Source organism: Camponotus vicinus, unplaced genomic scaffold (assembly GCF_025532165.1).
Source record: "Camponotus vicinus isolate PSW18456_S1 unplaced genomic scaffold, iyCamVici1.0 SCAF_3, whole genome shotgun sequence".
Classification (NCBI taxonomy): Eukaryota; Metazoa; Arthropoda; class Insecta; order Hymenoptera; family Formicidae; genus Camponotus; species Camponotus vicinus.
In genome coordinates, this window is record NW_028141967.1 from 14,133,817 (window position 1) to 14,156,401 (window position 22,585).

A 22,585-nucleotide genomic window follows, 5' to 3' on the forward strand; every position below is an offset into this window, starting at 1 on the left:
CACCCCCCGCGCGCGCGCGTGTGTGTGTGTGTGTGTGTGTGTGTACACATGCATTTGTGATATTTTTTAATTGTATTAAATTGTATTAAATTCTATATAAATTTAAATTGTTTACCTTTCTTTTATTTACCTTTAATTTACCTTTTTTTGCGTTTTTCTTCGACTTGCGAATTCGACCGCTATTTTTAAATTTCATATTCGTGTTCAGGAGGTAAAAATACGTAGAAATTGGGTATTCTTACTCATTATTTCATGTAGGTAGGTTTTCCAAAGATTTACCTTATTTTTGTATTTATTATTTTTATCCTTTTTCAGCCTATATCTCCAAAACTATTTGAGTCCGACCCTTATATATATATACGCAATTACTCGGGAAAATCTTCCCTATAACATATTTAAAAACAAAGCAAATCGGTGAACAAATAAAGTAGAATCTTTATGTCAATATTTCTCACATTTATTTGTTAACTTTTGAATAAAGAACGACCGCCGGCTAAAACCTTCAGAATGTTAATCAGGGATAACATCTTCACAACATACGTCAATAACACATTTGTGCGAAGGTGAGCCCTTTTTATGCATAATTACCAAAAAAATAAATATAAATTGAAGAAAGAAAATATTGCAAATTAATATATAAAACATTTTATGTATTTATTTTTTTATTTATGTTCAACATATCAGAAAAAATAGAAAATAACCTCACAACCCGATTCTTTTTTTTACATTCTTCGATATCGTATTTTAGATGAGGACAAGGATGCCAAAGAGGCAAAGGAGCAGGAAGGTCATCAGGAGCAACAAGTGGTAGATGGCGAATAATAGAAGAAGCTACATCAGATAATACAGATCACATCGCGCGCCGATTGGATAGATACGATGACGATATGACGGACGAATAAAATGATAAATCGAGATAACATCTCCGATCGCGCAGGCGCAGTAAGTCCTTAATGTTTAAAATTCATGAATGTACGATATTAGGGAAAAATTGTTTAATATACATAGAGCGAAATGTAAGCGCGTACGTGAACACGTAAGCGACAAAAATATTTACTACACAGTTAAATAAAATAAAAGAAAAAAGATGATTAAGAAAAAAAGAAGTAAACGGAGTAGTGCTAGTTATCACCACGCCTATACGATAAATACGCGCTAATTCAAATGTCGTGCATAGGTGTGAAAGTTTATGCACGCACATGTGTGCGTGTCTGTGTCTGAGTGTGTGTGTGTATGTATGTATGTATGTATGTGTGAGAGAGAGAGATGTGTGAAAATAAAAGTGCGTTTGAACGAAGAAAAAAAGGAAGAGAGAAAAAGAGAGAAAGAGAAAGAGGTATGTACATACATATATATGTATGTAATATATAAATAAAGCGCATATATATATGGATATGTATATGTATGTATAGGTAATTAATTATATGATTACGCACTGTATTACGCGGTGAGAAAAAAGTAAAGAAAAAAAGTAGTAAGTCTCTTATTACACGATTGCTATGTTTACAATTATTATATATATACATAATTGCAATGTCCTATAAATATATATATATAAATAATTATAAATACACACAAAAACACACATCTTTACCTACCGTTCTCATTTCGCTATTCCTCCTCTATGTTTTATCTTTCTCTTGAATGTTGTTTTTAGTTTTACAAGACACGACGACGCAAAAACGTATTAATCGTGATGACGATGATGACGAATACCTTATAATATAACTTTACTCTGGATGTGTTTAAGCGAGAAAAAAATCGCGCGAGACCGCCGTACCGTCAATCACGACGGAATCACCTTATATATAATAATATTATTATTATTATTGTACATTTTTTGTGGTTTATTTAACACAATAAAATATTAACAATAATGTTAATCGCCGCTCAATTCTTTTCATTCAGTGTATTATCACATGCAGAATAATTTTGCATGTATATGCACATATATGTACTATATATTTGTACAAAAAAAGAAAGAAAACGAACATTTATATAAGACGCATCATGTCTTTGTAGGTTTATATATACATTTACATATATGTGTGTGTGTGTGTGCGTATATATATATATATATATATATATATATATATATATATATATATATATATACAGGGTGTCCCAAAAGTCCCGGAACGATCGAATATTTCATAAACTATGCACTTTAGAAAGAAATGTTTCAGACAAAAGTTGTATGGCTTGAAGGGGGCCATAAGATGGTGTCATTGGTTTGACCTTAAAAAGTCGTTTGAAGGTCACGTGAAGGTCACCTTCAATTTTTTAAATGGAAGCCCCTATTTTTTATTACTTATTCTTGTAGCTTATTTCGAGAGCTTTCCAAAACACTATAATAAAGTATTTCTTCATTGAGTACTTTTTGAGTTATGAGACTTGAAATAATTTCTCAATTTTACATAAACCATAAAATATCTAGTAAAATATTCATTTTTCGATTATCTTATCTTAATACTTTTCTGTATAAAATAATGAGAGGAATCAATTGGTGTAAAGAAAACACATAGTTGTTTTTAAGAAAAAATATGTAATTGTTAATTGCAAATTATATTTTTTCTTCGAAACAATTATGTGTTTTCTTTACAACAATTGATTCCTCTTATTATTTTGTACATAAAAATATTAAGGTAAGATAATCGAAAAATGAATATTTTACAAGATATTTTACGGTTTATGTAAAATTAAGAAATGATTTCAAGCCTCATAACTCGGAAAGTACTTAATGAAAACTAACTTAATTATAGTGCTTTGGAAACTCTCGAGATAAGCTACGAGAATAAGTAATAAAAAATAGGGGGTTCCATTAAAAAAATTGAAGGTGACCTTCACGTGACCTTCAAACGACTTTTCAAGAAGGTCAAATCATTGCCACCCTCTGATGGCCCCCTTCAAGCCATACAACTTTTGTTTGAACCATTTTTTTATTTAACGCACCGTTTCGGAGATATTTGAGCGTATTATTTAAAATGGGACACCCTGTGTATATATATATATATACACAGGGTGTCCCAAAAGTCCCGGAACGGTCGAATATTTCATAAACTATGCACTTTAGAAAGAAATGTTTCAGACAAAAGTTGTATGGCTTGAAGCGGGCCATAAGATGGTGTCATTGGTTTGACCTTGGAGAGTCATTTGAAGATCACGTGAAGGTCACCGTCAATTTCTTAAATGGAACCCTCTATTTTTTATTGCATATTCATGTAGCTTATCTCGAAGGCTTTCCAAAACACTATAATAAAATATTTTTCCCTCAAGTACTTTTTGAGTTATAAGGCTTGAAGTCATTTCTTAATTTTACATAAACCGTAAAATATCTTGTAAAATATTCATTTTTCGATTATCTTACCTTAATACTTTTATGTACAAAATAATGAGAGGAATCAATTGGTGTAAAGAAAACACATAGTTGTTTCGAAGAAAAAATATGTAATTTGCAATTAACAATTACATATTTTTTCTTAAAAACAACTATGTTTATGTAATCTTCAAACGACTGTCCAAGGTTAAACTGATAAGAGCAGTAAAAAGATCATTTCAAGCCCTACAACTTTTATTGGAAACATTTTTTTGTACAACTCATATTTTTCGAGATAATCCGGTCTCCCGACCTTTTTTTTGTTACATCCTGAATATATATATATATCGAACGTACTATGTAGCACACACTGAGAAAAATCGTTTGATTGTACCAACAAGACGTATATGATTGAAGGCATTTTGGTTAAATCAAACAAGAATTTCTAGTTATCATGATAACACTCGATTTTTTATAACTAGAACGTTTAATAGATTTTACTATAAGGATTTGGTTAGTATTTTCTGATTGGATCTATAAAATTTCTTGTTACATTAACTTCTTTGCTTGCCGCTTGACGGCGAGCCACTCTTAACTTAACTCGTATTCAATATTTGCCATGAAATGTATATAAAGAACCAGTATTAACATTAAATCCAAAGTATATTTTTTTTTCTCTTACGAGCAGTAGTGCCAGAAAGAAGATGCTAGCACTCTAATTGTATATGTTTGAGCTACATCCTCTTCTTGCTTCACTGTTTATCAGTTTAATTTCTAACAAACTGAATTTAAAATAATTTATTCAATAATCTGGATTGGATTTATCCAATAATCTTTTTAGAATTCAAAATACTAAACAGACTTCCGAAATTAGATGGAAAAAATTTTAGACGACTTCGTGCTGATGAGTTTAATATTATTAACGAGAAAATTTGGTAAATTTAACAGGAAGAAATTAATCAGATTCATCTGGTAATTCCTACAAAAATTCTGGTTCGTCCATTTTCCAACAGACATATTGGTTTAATCTACCAGAATTCTAATTAATGCAACCAGATTTTTTTCTCAGTGCATATTTTTATTCCCTTATATATGTCTATATAGATTTCATATCATTGATAAAAACAGATTTTAGAAAGTAAAAACTGTTTCAGTTGAATCTCAAAGTGATGGCGAAATAGTTGTGGAAAATTTTCAGAACAGAAATATATCTTCAAGAGCTCATTAGCCGAGAAGTACCTTCCTAATCATGGCGCCGCTCACAAGCTCCTCATCGCTATTGCGTACTTCAATACACTTGCTGCTACATAAGTATTGTAACAGCGGTAAGCGATACTTGCCGCAGAAATCAACGAACTTGATGTGCTCCACCCGATTATTGAAGAAAACTCCTGCATAAAAAAATAAATCGGTATTGATGCAAGATCTGATCGCAAATGTATAAATATGATAATTTCAAATTTAAATAAATTAAAATTGCACATTTTTGAAAACCTATCAAACGTTATAGAAGGTGTGTAAGACTGCGAAGGAAATACGACGAAAGTACTTTAAAAACTTGGGTATTCTTAGTGTTATATTCATAGGATGTCTACTCATATAAATCTTGTAAAAAATTTCCTGATCTTTCAGATATTTTTATATAGATAAATCTCAGGTAAAAAAGACTATTTTAAAGATTTTTTGGTACAACTTTCTCTAAAATAAGTTTTTTTTGTTTGCGTTTCCTAACGCTTTTCACTCATACGAAATACAGAGTCACTTAAGTTTGAAATTGCTGTAAATGTATTTTAAAAAAAACTGAACATCCTTTCGTAAGATAAATATTTTACATAATATTTTTTTCTTTCACTAAGAATTAAAATAAAGAATATGTGCCGCATATTTAATATTTTGTTAAGACATTGAATATGTAAATAGAAACACTGGTCCACAAAATTATCGCACAAATAATTTTACATTAAAATTTCGCATAATTTCAAAAGAGCATAACTCCGTCAAAAATTGTATCTGAATATTTTTTTTCTCAAGATTGAAAAAAAATTCACTTTAAAAAAGATTCGTTAGATTTTTAATTTATCTTTGCCTCCTCTCCCCCCTTTCTCCATCTTTTCAAAAGTAAAGGCGCGTATTGTATGCAAAAAATTGCATGAATCAATTTTTGAATACAATTCCGTGAAATTAATTTTCCTCCTGGTGGTAAGCATCGGATCATGTTAATGTTGGCGGTAGTTGAACAAAAATGTATGAATACTTTAATACGTCATTATTCTGCGAAAAAAATCGTATACTTCATTTTTTTTATTTATAAAGAAAAGTGAAAATATTTTACGGTAGTTATCATGAAAGGACCCCGCACAAAACATGGGGAAATTCGGTCCCGGCCAAATTTGATAAAACTGTGCCATTTTGTACTTTGAGTCATGCTGATCAAAAGTTGTCACGGGTGCAACCCGATCCTATGAGCCGTTTTAGAACTACAGTGGCTCAAAGTGCGGAAATGCGGCCACGCCATAACGCTAGTTGTCTTAGATATAGACTTGTTCTTGTTTCTTATTAATACGTATGTGCAGTGTGTCATGCACTTCGTTTTCAGATGCCATTAGTACACAGAATTAGAATCCAATCCATTTACGCACTCTCTCACACACATGGGTTATACAGTCACACGCACACACGCACGCACAAAAGGGATCAAACATCCGTCACGTCCACGCCGTTGATTTTGGGTAGCGCTGAGAACGGATAGTGCATGACACACTGCACATACGTATTAATAAGAACCCAGAACAAGTCTATATCTAAGACAACTAGCGTTATGGCGTGGCCGCAACTTTGAGCCACTGTAGCTCTAAAACGGCTCATAGGATCGGGTTGCGCGCGTGACAACTTTTGATCAGCAAGACTCAAAGTACAAAATGGCACAGTTTTATCAAATTTGGCCAGCACCGAATACCCTATATTTTGTGCGAGGTCCTTTGCGAGAAAAATTGATTCCACTTCGAATACATCAAACTACAATTTTTTATGTACATGTCCTTATTTTTTAAAACATGATAAAGGGGGGACAGGAATAAATTAAAAATTTAATAAATACTTTTTTAAAGTAAAGACTTCATTTTTGAGAAAGAAAAAAATTATGATAAATATTTACCTTTACATAGCCAGCCCCAAATGACTTGACCTTGACATATATTGTCAAGGTCATTACCCTGAGTAACATCCAAAAGGTTTTAGGCGTCGCTCGTTGTTTATTAAAAAGTTATAAACAAAAGAAGTTTTATAAATTTTATAGAATTTTTGGACACCATGTACAATAATAGACCTTTCAGGTAAATATGGAGAAAAGGTACAACCTCACTAATGACGACCTAGACATATGTTGTAAAGCTCATTATTCTGAGTCATACACCGTTTGAATTTTGTGGCGGTCTTTCTTCGTTCTTGAGATATGCGATTTTGAAATTTTATACTTACTTGTATTATCTTTAGTAAACCTTCGGAAAACCGATCTATATGAAATAATGGGTAAGAATACCCAATTCCTACGTATTTTTACCTCCTGAACACGAATATGAAACTTAAAAATGGCGGTCGAACTCGCAAGTCGAAAAAAAACGTAAAAAAAGGTAAATTAAAGGTAAATAAAAAAAGGTAAACAATTTAAATTTATATAGAATTTAATACAATTTAATACAATTAAAAAATATCACAAATGTATGTGTACACACACACACACACACACACACGCGGGAGGTGCAAGGGGGCCTTCGGCCTCCCCTCCCGCAACCACCCTGCCGGTAGGCAGGGTGGACCTCGCTTTACAACTTATAGCATATATCCATTGTGATTGAACTCTTCGCAATGCGTCCCCTACCGGCGGGGTGGTTGCGGGAGGGGGGCCGAAGGCCCCCCTTGCACCCCCCGCACGCGCGCGTGTGTGTGTGGTGTGTGTGTGTGTACACATACATTTGTGATATTTTTTTAATTGTATTAAATGTATTTAAAATAATTATTTTTTTATATAACAGCTAAAATAGTAAGTTATGAAAAAAACACATATATACACACACACACACACACACACTTGGCGTATCCTGGATGTACACTGTAACATCAATGTTTAGTTAACGCTGATTTTCACTGGCTTTTTTACATTTTTCTGCGTTCTTTGTTGCTATTTTTTATGTTTCTTGTTTCGAGAGTCATTTTTTAGTTTCAAATTTATGTTTAGATGGTAAAAATACATAAGAATTGGATATTCTTACCCACTATTTCATATAGGTACGTTTTCCAAAGGTTTATTGATTTTTTGCATTTTTTTTCGACTTGCGAGTCCGATCGCCATTTTTAAGTTTCATATTCGTGTTCAGGAGGTAAAAATACGAAAGTGGAGCGCCCCCGTAGGAGGGGGGGCGGAACATGCGGTGTCCACGCATGTACTTTGCAAAATGAAAGAAGCTATATACAAACACTTATTAAAAGTTTAGGTAAAATAAAAAGTACAATTTTTATTTAACGAAACTAAACAATAATTCTATAGCTTAGCGACATGGAAAGGACAACGAGCAAACAAATAAAAAAATATAAACACACAAGTAAAATATAACATGAAACCGTGATGAGCAAATGTAAACACATAAATAGGATATAACGAAAAGATGACATAAAAGTATGAACCTTTTCTCCATATTTACCTGAAAGGTCTATTATTGTACACGCACCGGCAGGAATGGTGTCCCGGTCGGGTTAGAAGTCGGCGTTGCACGTCGCAGGGGGCAGGGAGCCTGCCCACCCTTGAATAAAAAATCATAGGCAGAACGGGCGCAGCGGCATCTCACGATGGAGATATCCTGCGCAAGTCGCTTTCACGAGGAAGCGAAGCTTGGCCCTGCAATGAGGGCCCCGGGTATGACGAGGCCCATCATATCGTGGACGCGGTATGGTGGGGAAGAGGGTTGTGCCTCACCCTCCGGAAATTCGGAGGCACGATTGCTTCGAGTCCCTTGCATCGAGACACGGATGCCCATCGGGGCGCGGTGATGTTGGGTGACGGGTTGCTACCGGGTAGAACCCCGAGGCTGACATCGCCAGCAACAGGAGTCTGCATTCCTCCTCGTATAAAAAGGCGGATGCAGGGACACGGATAGGGGCGGATTAGGGCGACGGAATCTAGGTTTCCGAATCTAATATTCGACCAACAGGGGTGCTCCTTTCCCCCTCGTATAAAAACGCGGAAGGTGTCGGTACCGTGGGTGCATTCGGAATGGAATCACCTGTGGCTCACATGGCGTGGCTTGACCGGTTAGGGAGCACGTGCTTGGTGCGAGCAGTTCGATCGTTCAAACGCCAGGGGTCTGCCTCCCCTCGGTAGTAAGCGAGCGACACCTTCCCCCTCTCTGTCAGGGGCGGAGGGCCCTATTTGGGGAGTTTGTACTAGGAGGCGACTCTCGGCCAATACAGGCGTCCGTCTAGTGGGAGTTACCCCTCCCACTATAAATAAGCGTAGGTACGCGCGTTTACATATACAACGTGTCCCACCTGGAAGTGGCCACTCCTTTTATCTTTTAAAATAAAAGAGATAGATCATAACAAATATATATAAATTAAATCGCTTGAACTGAACTTTATTGTGAGTATAGTGATTGATTACAAAATTTATTTGTATTGAAGAACGGAGAGGTATGCATAATTTTTTTATAATAATGTAGATATTTTGATATAATAAAAGTTGTAGCGCTGTTTGAAACGAATATAACGATGTATGATTTAATGTAAATATTTTACATATTATACGAGATTTTCTGGCTTGAAATATCGCGAGCGACGTCCACTATTTCATTTTCGACCCTGCGATATAACCAACTTCTGACTCGTGCATTAGAGGTTGACGTATGTCATGTTGTCATTTAATCATGATACTCAGTGTACGAAAAATATAAATAGAAAGCTTATGATTCAGTATAATATAATATCTAATACATATAAATATAATATCTAATATAATATAATATAAATAATACTCGCCGAAAAATGTCTGGATCTTCTTTTAATTTTTGTAGTTAAGTTTATGTACAAAATATTCTTCTAAAATGTTTATATTTATTTTATGTTTTCAAATATTTTTCATTTTATAACCTTTTTATATTACAATGGATGCGAATAATAAATTTAATTAAATGCGAAGAATTTTGATACGTGCTAATTTTAATCGTACAGCTGCGGTACGAATGTACTGAGAAACATATCCTGATGATATTCCAGCACCATCAAGACAATCATTTCGGAGGTAACAAATAACTTTATAAAAAATAAAAATTAATTCAAAAATTTAACTAAACTGCACATTTATAAGATTATACATATTTCACATTATTAATTCGATATTTTACATGTAGATTGGCTGAAAGATGAGAACACGAGGATAACGCTGCAAGACGTCAACATTATGCAGAACATCCTCGTAATAATGATTTAATTGAATTTATTAGGTTGCTTATTCAAGAAAATTCTCATCTAAGTGTGCGACAAATAGCACAACAAACAGATAAATGAATATTATTATCTTATTGTTAGATATAAGATTAAAACTTTAATTAAATCAATTGTTATTGCAGTTCACTTCTTTTAAAGTTTTCTTCTTTTAAAATAAGAATATCAAAATCTTCAATACATAGGGCACTGAAAAGTCTGCAATTATATCCATACCGTGCTGAGGAACATCAACAATTAATTTTAAGAGATTTCGGAAATCGAAGAATATTTCGTACATGGGCTTTACAAAAAATAAGAGAAGATCCAGATTTTTTTCAGCGAGTACTATTTACAGACGAAGCGACATTTTTGAATATAAAAGGAATAAATAAACAAAATTGTCGCTATTGGGTTGCCGAAAATCCTCGTTGGCTTCGTTAAATTCCTTCTCAGCACCAGTGGAAATTAAATGTGTAGTGTGGAATTATTGGCAACCATGTAATTGGTTCGTATTTTTTTGACGCAACTCTCAACGGAGAGAGATATGCAAATTTTTTAACAGACACTACCAATCCTGCTTTAAAATGTTCCTCTACGTGTGCATATGTGGTATCAACAGGATGGCGCACCGGCTCATCGAGTCAGATATTGTGTAAATATATTAAATCAAAAATTTCCACGTGCATGGATCGGATTAAACAGACCAATTGCATGGCCGGCAAGATCACCGGATTTAACGCCGTTAGATTTTTTCCTTTGGGGAAGGATAAAGGATTTGGTCTACGACACAGCTCCCATCACACAAGAGGACATGCGTCAAAGAATTATTGATGCATGTACCTCGATTAATATATTATAGGAGAATTACGTAATGTGCAAGCTTCATTAATTCGAAAATTCCAGTGGTGCTTAGATGAGAACGGCGGCCATTTCGAACATTTACACCATTAAATTCATTTTTCCTCGTATATTAATGTTGTATACCTAGGTATAATATACTTTTAATGTTGTGTGTGTACATAACCCACACGGAACAAAAACCTCTAATGGATGTCCACTAGACGTCTACCATGGAGATTCGAAACCTCCATTAGATGTCCATGAAACATCCCGTAAACATCTACTAGACATCCACAGTTCCGCATTTCATACCTCCATTCGACATCCATTAGACGTATTCATAGATGTCATATGTACGTTATATGGAGTAATTATAGATATTGAATGAAGCGTTGATGGATGTCATATGTACGTTATATGGAGTAATTATAGATATTTTGTGGAGCTCTTATGGATATCAGATATACGTTATATGGAGTAATTATAGATATTTTGTCGAGCTTTCATGGATGTCATATGTACGTTATATGGAGTAACAAATAGATAATGAACGGATCATTTTCGTTTATTGGCCGAACATTTACTTGTCCGAGTTATAAAATCGATTTAATATCTGAAGTTCCTCTATTGAAACTGTATCAGAAATTAGATCGAAGTAATACTTTTAATTTTATCTGTCGCCTTTTGCAAGCTTTATATAATTCTCAGGACTAAAACTCAAGTACGAGAAAAATAGCGCACCATAGCGGTAAACGAACGAACTAGCGCGATTACTGATTTTACAGTGAAATTTTACTTCCACTGACTATAATTATTAGTGAGATATAAGATAAAGTAACAAAAAATAATATTTACCAATACTAGGAAAAATAATTAATAAAAATTATTTATGTTAAGAGAAATGTGTACATATCTATCATACATCCATAACCGACGCCTAATGGACATCCATGATGAATTTACAAACGACATCTACCGTGGAGATAATATGGATTTCTATTAGAGATCCATTGAACGTCCACCGTGGAGATAGAGGTCACATGGAGGTTATATGGACCTCCAATGGATGTCATGTTCCGTGTGGGAAATTAAGAGAAATAAAACTATCATTTTTATAAATTGTTTAATTTAAATAATTAGTTTCTCCTTTTTATGTACATATCACTGTATAATTGTATACCAAATACAAAATATAATATGAATGTTTTTTTGTATTTGATACACGTAAATATATATATTATATATGATGAGTAAACATTATAAATTCAACAATTTATATAAGTGATAGCTTTGTTTTTGTAAGTAAAACAACATCTGTATGATAAATCAATATAACTTCTAATTAATTTCTATTAGTCATCCATAAAAATTCCACAAAATATCTATAATTATTCCATATAATGTATACATATGACATCCATGAAATCTTCACTAAATATATCTATAATTATTCCGTATAACATACATATGACATCCATATAAAGAGTAATCATAGATATTTCATGGAGTTTTCATGGATGTCATATGTATGTTATATGGAATAATTATAAATATTTTGTGGAGTTTTTATGGATGTCATATGCACGTTATATGGAGTAATTATAGATATTTTAAGGAGTATATAATAACAAATTTATAAGTATACTTTTAAAACATTAGCTAAGAATTTTAAATAAAAATTAAATTTTTTGCTTTTTAGAGAAATAATATGTAGAAATCTATCATACATCAATAACAGATGTATAGTAGACATCTATAATGGATTTGTAGATGACATCTACCATGGAGGTAATATGGAGTTCTATTAGAGACTTAGTTGTATGTAGAAACCTGTCATATATCCATAACAAATGTTCAATAGACATCCATGATGGATTTGTAGAAGATATCTACCATGAGAGATAATATGGACTTCCATTAGAAATCTATTCAATATCTACCATGGACATAGATGTCGTATGGAGTTCTGGAGGTTGTATGGACGTCCAATGGATGTCAAGTTCCGTGTGGGAATTATTATAAAAACGTTAAGTGTGTTCTATAAAATGTTATATCTAAAATATTATATTATGTCTAAAATAAATAAATATGTATAAATAAATAAAGATGTATACGCGTTTATTAATTTTAATAATTTAATTAAAATATTAATAATAAAAATTATGTTAGTCACACAATTTTTAAAAATTATTTGTTTTAAGATTTATCAAAATGTTATGTTTAGTAAGAAGTATTTCACAAAAAAAAGCTATACTTTCTTATTTATAAAGTTTACGTTTGTGTGGTTTATGCCAATGTGTCATATAATTTATTAAATGTCCCATAATTATATTGATTCATAAGCTTTCTATTTATATTTTTCGTACACTGAGTATCATGATTAAATGACAACATGACATACGTCAATCTCTAATGCACGAGTCAGAAGTTGGCTATATCGCAGGGCCGAAAATGAAATGTGGACGTCGCCCGCGATATTTCAAGCCGGAAAATCTCGTATAATATGTAAAATATTTACATTAAATCATCGTTATATTCGTTTCAAATAGTGCTACAACTTTTATTATATCAAAATATCTACATTATTATAAAAAAATTATGCATATCTCTCCGTTCTTCAATACAGATAAATTTTGTAATCAATCACTATACTCACAATAAAGTTCAGTTCAAGCCATTTAATTTCATATATATTTGTTATGGTCTATCTCTTTTAGTTTAAAAGATAAAAGGGGGTGACCACTTCTAGGGGGGATACGCTGTATATAGCGGTCACGGCATGTCGAGGACGTTATATACAGAATCAATTCCCTGATAGAAAGGGAACCGAAGAGGTAGACGACGGGGCTACGGCCCCGAAGTCTATTAAATCATTGACCACTTGGCCCCCCCCGTAGGCACCTTGTCGTGGTGGAGGGGCTTAAGCCGTTCCCGGTCCCCTGGAACGATTCAGTTAGCCATTGGCTGCTGTTTTAGCCTTTAGGGGGGGGCGGAGCGGCAAACTAAGAGTGCCCAACTGTGTGTGCGACGGGCGTCGAGCCCGTCTGAGTACGCACACACGCGGAGGGAGCGCTACGCTCACTTAGGAGCGGTGCCCTTCCCGCTCCTCCCTGTGGAGAGGGGGGCAGTGACCGTTCCCGAGGAGGTACAGTGTTCGGGAGTTAGCTGCAGCCTTTACTCTCTGTGGAGGGGCGGGGGGGGCGCACTCTGTGGATGGCGGTGGATATCGGGGGGGGTGATTGTGCCCCCACCTGTTGCTGCGCCGCGGTGTGGGGGGCGGCCCGTCCCTCGCCTCCTGTTGCGGGGGGGGGCGTGGCTTTTCCCGGTCCTGGTGCGGCCCGGGGGCGTGGGTGGCTGCGGTCGTGGTCCTCGGTAGTAGCCTGAGACTTGGGCACCGCTCGGCGGTCATCGCGTCGCCCCTGCGGTAGGGCGAACCCGGGGACGGTGTGACACCTGTAAATATCGCGGCCGCAGTCACCCCCTCAGTGTGCGGCTGGGCCTGGAGTGTCGCGCTTCGTTCTCTCCGTGGGGGGGGGGTCGGGCGCGCTCTCCGGGCGCGAGGGGTTTGTCCCCCCTTCCACTCACTCCTCTTCGCGGGGGTCGCGGGGTCCCGTATGGGAAGCGGGGCCCCCCTTTCTATGCGACCTCTAGGTCGGAGGTGGCAGAGTTGAGTTGTCTTGCTGTGCCACCTGTTGGGGCGAACATTAGCTTCAACACGGAGGGGACCCCTCTCTTCTGCGAGGAAAAGGGTCATGCGTGCCTGAGGAGGATCGCGTGTATGCGCGAGCGATCCCGTGGCCTCCCCCCCTTGTGCGCGAGGAGACCACCTGGGGTTTTAGCGGGTAGTCGGGAGGAAAACTCCCGGAGTCCCGCATACCCCCCGTCAATATTCCCAAAATTGACGGGGGGATGCGTAAACGCATTTCCCCATGTAAAAAAAAAAAAAAGACTGGTGTCCCGGTATGTATGTGTGGACGGCCGACGTCATACGCACACACGCGAAGCGCGCACGTAGCCAAGAATTTATTCTTCATTAAATTTTATTTTTTTATATAATTTAATTTAATTAGAATGAATGCCGACTTTTAGTGCACGCAATTAAGCCGCATTTCTTAAAGAAAGAAAAGAAAAGTATGCATATCGATACTAGAGCGCATAAGACACGTTTAGAAACAGCGCGGTGTCCCGCGCGGTATATAGCTGTCTCGCTCGCACTCTCTCGTTCGAGCGTCGAGTGAGAAAGACGGCTATTGGACACCTCTAACTCGGTATCACGTCTTGTAGTGCTTTCTTTCTCGCTCTTGTGCTGTGCGCGAAGGACGCAACATCGGAATGCCCCCCACTACTCTACCCCCACTTTCTCTTTCGCTGCCCGGCCCACGTACATGCGCGCTTCGCTTGTGTTTGTGTGACGTCAGTGAGCGTCAACACAAGCATACCAAGACACCATTCCTGCCGCGTGTACATGGTGTCCAAAAATTCTATAAAATTTATAAAACTTTTGTTTATAACTTTTTAATAAACAACGAGTGACGCCTAAAACCTTTCGGATGTTACTCAGGGCAGTGACCTTGACAATATGTCAAGGTCAAATCATTTGGGGCTGGCTGTGTAAAGGTAAATATTTACCAAAATTATTCAGATACGACAATTTTTGACGGAACTATGCTTTTTTGAAATTATGCGAAATTTTATAAAATTTTACTTATGCGATAATTTTGTTGACCAGTGTATTTATAATACAATATATTTTGAACACATAATTCACAACTTTGCTTATTGAGAGATGTCGACTGTTTATAATATAAAAACAAAATTATTACAAAGAATTTTTTTTAAAATTCTCTGAATTAGGATAAAATTTTATGAGAATTCTCTGAGTTTTTCAGGTACAAAAGAAATCCTTGAAAATTTCAGATTTTCCATGTTTTTCAGGGAGCACATTCTGCATTATGTGAAATTCGAAATGACAAATCCCGAAATTTTTCAGTGTCTTTATACAGGGTGGCTGAAAACTTTTCGCACATCCGAAATGTAAAGGTAGATTGGCTCAAATTAAAAAGGAAGATTTTCTACTGTTTTGCAATATTTGCAGTAATTAATGAAAAATTAATTAAAGAAGATCGGCCAATGCGCGTGGCTAGAAGTGCGTGGTGGTGAAGGTGGTCTCACTGTAACATAATAGCGGTGCGCGGCGAAGCGGTGATTGGGGAGGGGAGGAGCGATGAGTGTGTCGGCGCGCGGCGAAGGCTCCTCCCCACCCCAATCACCGCTTCGCCGACAGTGAGACCGCCACGCGTTTCTAGCCACGCGCATTGGCCGATCTTCTTTAATTAATTTTTCGTTAATTATTGCAAATATCGCAAAACAGTAGAAGACCTTCCTTCTTAATTTGAGCCAATCTACCTTCACACTTCTGATGTGCGAAAAGTTTTCAGCCACCCTGTATATGTAATATAATATTTAGAGAGAGAGGGACAGAGAGAGAGAGAGAGAGAGAGAGAGAAAGAAATATTATATATATATATATATATATATATATATATATGTATACATATATATTACTTTTTTATTTGTTGAGAAAGCTTAAAAAATTATTTTAAATTTCTTGAATTATTGTTAAATTACTATTTATATATTATGATCTTATATTTCAGCGCTCGGAATTAGTTGCCCTTTTCAAGCCGATTTCTGAGGCGACGCCTATGACTCCCCCACTACCGTCCGAGGCTCGACGGCCGAGCCGCCGATCGCGCGCGTAACGCTATGCTTCAGGAGCGTCCGCCAAGCCGTTTCGCCAAATCGTCATTAAAATTTTCTTTGGTAAATGATTTTTCTTTTTATAAATAATTAAATATTAAAATTTTTATTATTATAATATATTATATACACTCACCCGCAAAAAAAGCGGTACACCTAAAATTTGAGAAAATTTCATCAAATTTTAAATGATCATAACTTGGTAAATAATGATGATAAAAATATGTTTAAAAAAACAAAATGAAGGCTGTAATGTCCACTTTAAGAATATTTAAGTGGCAATTATGCTCAGCCATTGTTTTCAAAATGGCGGATAAGGAAGTGAAAGGATGTAAAATTGATTATTAAAGGATCGAGTTTGGGACGGTGCACGGCGTAAATCAGGTAACGCAGCCCAATGAGACCAAATGCTCGTGAAAGTGTGGAGTGTTATCTTTAAAATGTTTTTTTACCGAGCTCGATACGATGATTTTTCGCTGAGTTATTCCGAATTAAAATTAAAAACGCTCTTTTTTCTTCTTCAATTTGCAGCTCAGCGAATAATTATCGTATCGAGCTCGGTAAAAAAGCATTGTAAAGGTGATACTCCACACTTTCACATGCATTTCGTCCCATTGGGCTGCGATACCTGATTCACGCCACGCACTGGAGCAAAGCGGGAACCTTTATTTATCGGTTTTGTATGCTTTCATTTATCCGCTATTTTGAAAAAAAATGGTTGCACATAATTTCAATTTAATTTAGGTGTGTGTGTGCTCGTTTGTATACCACAAGGATAAGGACCCCGTGGTTCGTCAGCTCCACAGTATTTAAAGACTCCAAACCCTCCTTGTGGCGTGTGTGTGTGTGTGTGTGTGTGTGTGTGTGTGTGTGTGTGTGTGTGTACGGGCGCACGCATGTGTGTATTAATAGTGGGTATGACCTCCTCGTGCGCGTATTACCTCATTCATACGATCAGGCATACTCTGTATTAGTCTTTTTATTTCATCCTGCGTAATTGCATCCCATGCATTTTGAAGAACTCTTTGAAATTCTTGCAGTGACTGAGGTGCAGGTACGTGATTTCGTACTTTCTTGCCGAGATTGTCCCACAAATGCTCAATGGGATTTAAATCCGGACTACTTGCTGGCCAAACAAGTCGATTTATGCCAACTTCATCGAGGAAATCAAACACTCTTCTCGCAGTGTGTGATCGAGCATTGTCTTGCATAAACAAGAAGTTCTCTCCGATAAAGGGTGCATACGGAACAACATACGGAAGGAGTATGTCTTCCACGTATACATCTGCGTTCATGTTCCTGTCAAAAAACTGCAAATCTGTATGAGCGTCCGCTGAAATACCTGCCCAAACCATCACAGAGCCTCCATTGTAGCTGTACCTTTCACTTACAGTACAATCTGCAAATCGTTCTCCACGACGACGATAAACTCGTTCTCGTCCATCTGGAGAATAGAGACAAAAACGAGATTCATCGCTAAAGAGTACTTTGCCCCAGTCTGCGTAATTCCAGTCTCTATGCGCAACTGCAAAATTGAGTCGAGCTACGCGATGACGACCTGTAAGAAAAGGTACAGCCGCTGGCCTGCGCGAAAACAGATTTTGTTCCGCTAATCTTCTCCGAACGGTGTCAACGGATACATTGCAATTGTGGACATCCCTTAAATTGTTTCGAATTTGAACAGCTGTTCGATGTCTGTCTCTTAATGAATTTAAAACAATAAATCGGTCATCGTTTTCATTGGTACGTCGAGGGCGCCCAGAACCAGGCCTCCTCTTGAAAGAATTGGTGTCTAAGTACCTGGCATAAGCACGTTGCACAGTTGACACTGACAGATCAAGTGCCTCAGCAACGTATCTTCGACTTCTGCCATCTTCAATTAAAGCAACAACTTGAGCAGCTTTTTCTGGAGTTATCGTTGCCATAATCGAGAAGTAATTTCGAGAAGAAGTAATTAATTATGGTTTCAATAGATGAAGTCGCAAGGAGCAACGCGTCTAGAGAGCTAGCAAATCAATCGCATAACTTGTACTTTAGTCTTTCAATGTACCTGGCATAAGCACGTCTCAAACGGAAAAAACATTGAAAGACTATAGTACAAGTTATGCGATTGATTTGCTAGCTCTCTAGACGCGTTGCTCCTTGCGACTTCATCTATTGAAACCATAATTAATTACTTCTTCTCGAAATTACTTCTCGATTATGGCAACGATAACTCCAGAAAAAGCTGCTCAAGTTGTTGCTTTAATTGAAGATGGCAGAAGTCGAAGATACGTTGCTGAGGCACTTGATCTGTCAGTGTCAACTGTGCAACGTGCTTATGCCAGGTACTTAGACACCAATTCTTTCAAGAGGAGGCCTGGTTCTGGGACGCTCATACAGATTTGCACTTTTTTGACAGGAACATGAACGCAGATGTATACGTGGAAGACATACTCCTTCCGTATGTTGTTCCGTATGCACCCTTTATCGGAGAGAACTTCTTGTTTATGCAAGACAATGCTCGACCACACACTGCGAGAAGAGTGTTTGATTTCCTCGATGAAGTTGGCATAAATCGACTTGTTTGGCCAGCAAGTAGTCCGGATTTAAATCCCATTGAGCATTTGTGGGACAATCTCGGCAAGAAAGTACGAAATCACGTACCTGCACCTCAGTCACTGCAAGAACTTCAAAGAGTTCTTCAAAATGCATGGGATGCAATTACGCAGGATGAAATAAAAAGACTAATACAGAGTATGCCTGATCGTATGAATGAGGTAATACGCGCACGAGGAGGTCATACCCACTATTAATACACACATGCGTGCGCCCGTACACACACACACACACACACACACACACGCCACAAGGAGGGTTTGGAGTCTTTAAATACTGTGGAGCTGACGAACCACGGGGTCCTTATCCTTGTGGTATACAAACGAGCACACACACACACACACCTAAATTAAATTGAAATTATGTGCAACCATTTTTTTTCAAAATAGCGGATAAATGAAAGCATACAAAACCGATAAATAAAGGTTCCCGCTTTGCTCCAGTGCGTGGCGTGAATCAGGTATCGCAGCCCAATGGGACGAAATGCATGTGAAAGTGTGGAGTATCACCTTTACAATGCTTTTTTACCAAGCTCGATACGATAATTATTCGCTGAGCTGCAAATTGAAGAAGAAAAAAGAGCGTTTTTAATTAAATTCGGAATAACTCAGCGAAAAATCATCGTATCGAGCTCGGTAAAAAAACATTTTAAAGATAACACTCCACACTTTCACGAGCATTTGGTCTCATTGGGCTGCGTTACCTGATTTACGCCGTGCACCGTCCCAAACTCGATCCTTTAATAATCAATTTTACATCCTTTCACTTCCTTATCCGCCATTTTGAAAACAATGGCTGAGCATAATTGCCACTTAAATATTCTTAAAGTGGACATTACAGCCTTCATTTTGTTTTTTTAAACATATTTTTATCATCATTATTTACCAAGTTATGATCATTTAAAATTTGATGAAATTTTCTCAAATTTTAGGTGTACCGCTTTTTTTGCGGGTGAGTGTATATACAATTTGTTATACATACATATTATACATACATGTATGCTATAATAATATATTTTAAAGTTTAAAATATATTATTATAACTCAGGTAGCACATATTCGTTTCAAAAATGTTTCACAAATGTTTCTTCGAAACGTTTTATAACCGACTCTTGAAAACGTTTCTGATTGGTTAAAATGTCCACTTGAAGAACGTTAAGAGATACGTTTCTTTTCTAATAAAAAAAACGTTTAAAATATGTTTAAAATACATTTTTTTCTTTTATTCGTTAAACGTTTGTTTTTTTATGGAATTAATAAAATAATGCATTCATACACACTCTCTAAAAATGAATCAGTATATTATCACTGAAAACAGTAAACAGAGTTACTGATATACAGTTGATATGCAGTTATAAGTTATTATAGCACTGTAAATCAATAATATTTCACTAAAAGAATTAGTAATATTGGACTGTTTTAATTAGTAATATTAATTTATCTACTTCGTATAAAATTAAAAATTTTATTTATATTTACATGCATATTAGAACATGAATGTTAAATAGATGATGATTTATTTTACATCTTTAATATAGAATGAACAGATCATTTTCGTTTATTCGCCGGCCATGTCCGACTTATAAAATCGATTTAATATCTGAAATTCCTCTATTGAGATTGTATCAGAAATTAAATCGAAGTGATACTTTTAATTTTATCTGTCGTCTTTTGCAAGCTTTATGTAATCCTCATGACTAAAACTTAAGTACGAGAAAAATAGCGCACCGTAGCGGTAAACAAACGAACTAGCGATTACTGATTTTGCGGTGAAATTTTACTTCCACTGACTATAATTAATGAGATATAAGATAAAGTAACAAAAAATAAGCGTTTCTACTAGAGATCTATTGAAAAGTAAATTTATTTTGTTTGTAATACTGGTCACTAGGATTATATATATCGTTTTTTTCTTCTTTATGTTGCGTGAACTGTCTGTCTGTGCGCGCTCTTGTCTAGTTTTTTTTGTCTTTGTCTGATCGCTCATGCTAGCTTATTTTACGCTAATAAAGTCTTGTATTCAACAGTTATAAATAAATACTGTGATTTATAAATTGCTGGGTTAATAAAGAAGTGTATTCATTAACAAGATCAATGAAATACTGATTCTTAGTAATCTTATTCATATATTTGTAAATAGAAATTAATATAGTTTTCATAATAATTATATACAATATATATATATATATATATATATATATATATATATGTATATGTATATGTACATATGTATATGTATATGTACATATATAGTTTAAAATTAATTTGAAATTAATAAAAATTAGTTTTTATTTTGTCTATAGAAACGTGAAAAATACATTTCCTTAACTATGGTTTTAAAAGCGTTTCTATAGGAACGTTTCTTATTAATGCTTTACGGTTAAAAAATATTGGATACGTTTAAGAAACGTATATAAAACGACCGTGTGCTACTTGGGAACATACATGTATGTATAATATGTATGTATAACAAATTGTACATATATAATATATTATAATAATAAGAATTTTGATATTTAATTATTTATAAAAAGAAAAATTATTTACCAAAGAAAATTTTAATGACGATTTGGCGAAACGGCTTGGCGGACGCTCCTGAAGCATAGCGTTACGCGCGCGATCGGCGGCTCGGCCGTCGAGCCTCGGACGGTAGTGGGGGAATCGTAGGCGTCGCCTCAGAAATCGGCTTGAAAAGGGCAACCAATTCCAAGCACTGTTATATATTATATCCTATTGAGTTTATAAAGCAACTATATACTCGTAAAGTTATATTATCGCTGCTCTCTCCTATTATTTGTCACGTGATCATATTGAAATAAGAAAATAAATGAAAAACAGGGAGCGCAATATTTTGCGTTGATGTTTATTGGTACAACATGATAATTTGATAAAGGTTGGACCAACGTTTATGAGGATGATAGAGCGCACTTGCAATTTTCGTAATAATTATTGAAATATTAATTAAAAAAGACTGGCGAATGATCGCGCGTTTCGCACGACTAGGCTGGGGAATGAGTGTTCTATGTCAACGACGAATGTCAACGAAAAGGCCGTGCATTCTCCGATTTTTATTTTTTCATTGCTATGCGACATTGCTGTCGACATGCCTAGAACACACATCTATGTGATAGAGCTGTACGAAAAACATGCTTACTTGCCAATCATTTTAAATTAATATTTCGATAATTATTGTAAATATTATAAAATGGTAAAGGACTTTTTTGTTCAATTTATTGTTTTCTACCCGCTCACGAGAATTGGTCCAATCTTTATCAAACATCCAGTTTATATCATGTATTTATATGTACTTTCAAATTCACTGCATTTAAAAAACACATGTTATTACTAAAACTACTTTATTTTATAAAGAAATGAAAATACACTAACTACATTTTTTTGTAAATCACACGTCATGAAGTTTTTGTGAATGTGAACGCAGGAAAACATTTTTTCACGTATACATTATAGAGGTGTCATTTAATTATTTTAAGTATTTTGGATCCTAACAGCACATGTAGATACTGAGAATGTTCGAAGAATATCGCAAAAGTACTATGCATATATTCTCAGAACATTCGAGATACATACTATGATATAC

At 35.6% G+C, this 22,585-nt stretch overlaps 2 protein-coding genes and 1 long non-coding RNA gene across 7 annotated transcripts in view; 2 read left to right on the plus strand and 1 right to left on the minus strand.

Moving 5' to 3' along the window:
* Nucleotides 1-1,883, plus strand: part of LOC145969219 (glycogen synthase kinase-3 beta) — a 55,881-nt gene extending 53,998 nt beyond the window's left edge. For 2 of the 3 annotated variants that reach the window (XM_083095152.1, XM_083095158.1), the window contains exon 8: nt 749-1,883. In XM_083095152.1, coding sequence (XP_082951278.1) covers nt 749-822 — 74 coding nt within the window. In that variant the 3' untranslated portion in view covers nt 823-1,883. The remainder of the gene's footprint in view (nt 1-748) is intronic. The other variant, XR_014437982.1, reaches the window with a different exon arrangement.
* The window catches only part of LOC145969221 (leucine-rich repeat-containing protein 58), a 50,203-nt gene that overhangs the window by 14,626 nt on the left and 12,992 nt on the right, over nt 1-22,585 (minus strand). For 2 of the 3 annotated variants that reach the window (XM_083095163.1, XM_083095162.1), the window contains exon 5: nt 3,554-4,707. The exons of the other annotated variant lie outside the window; for it this stretch is intronic. In XM_083095163.1, the coding sequence (XP_082951289.1) occupies nt 4,541-4,707 (167 nt within the window). In that variant the 3' untranslated portion in view covers nt 3,554-4,540. Of the gene's footprint in view, nt 1-3,553; nt 4,708-22,585 lie in introns of those variants that run through there. 3 annotated transcript variants of the gene reach the window in all.
* LOC145969222 (uncharacterized) lies at nt 2,536-4,933 on the plus strand. Its single transcript, XR_014437983.1, has 3 exons — nt 2,536-3,829; nt 4,158-4,309; nt 4,471-4,933. It is a non-coding gene; the product is annotated as an uncharacterized LOC145969222 (long non-coding RNA).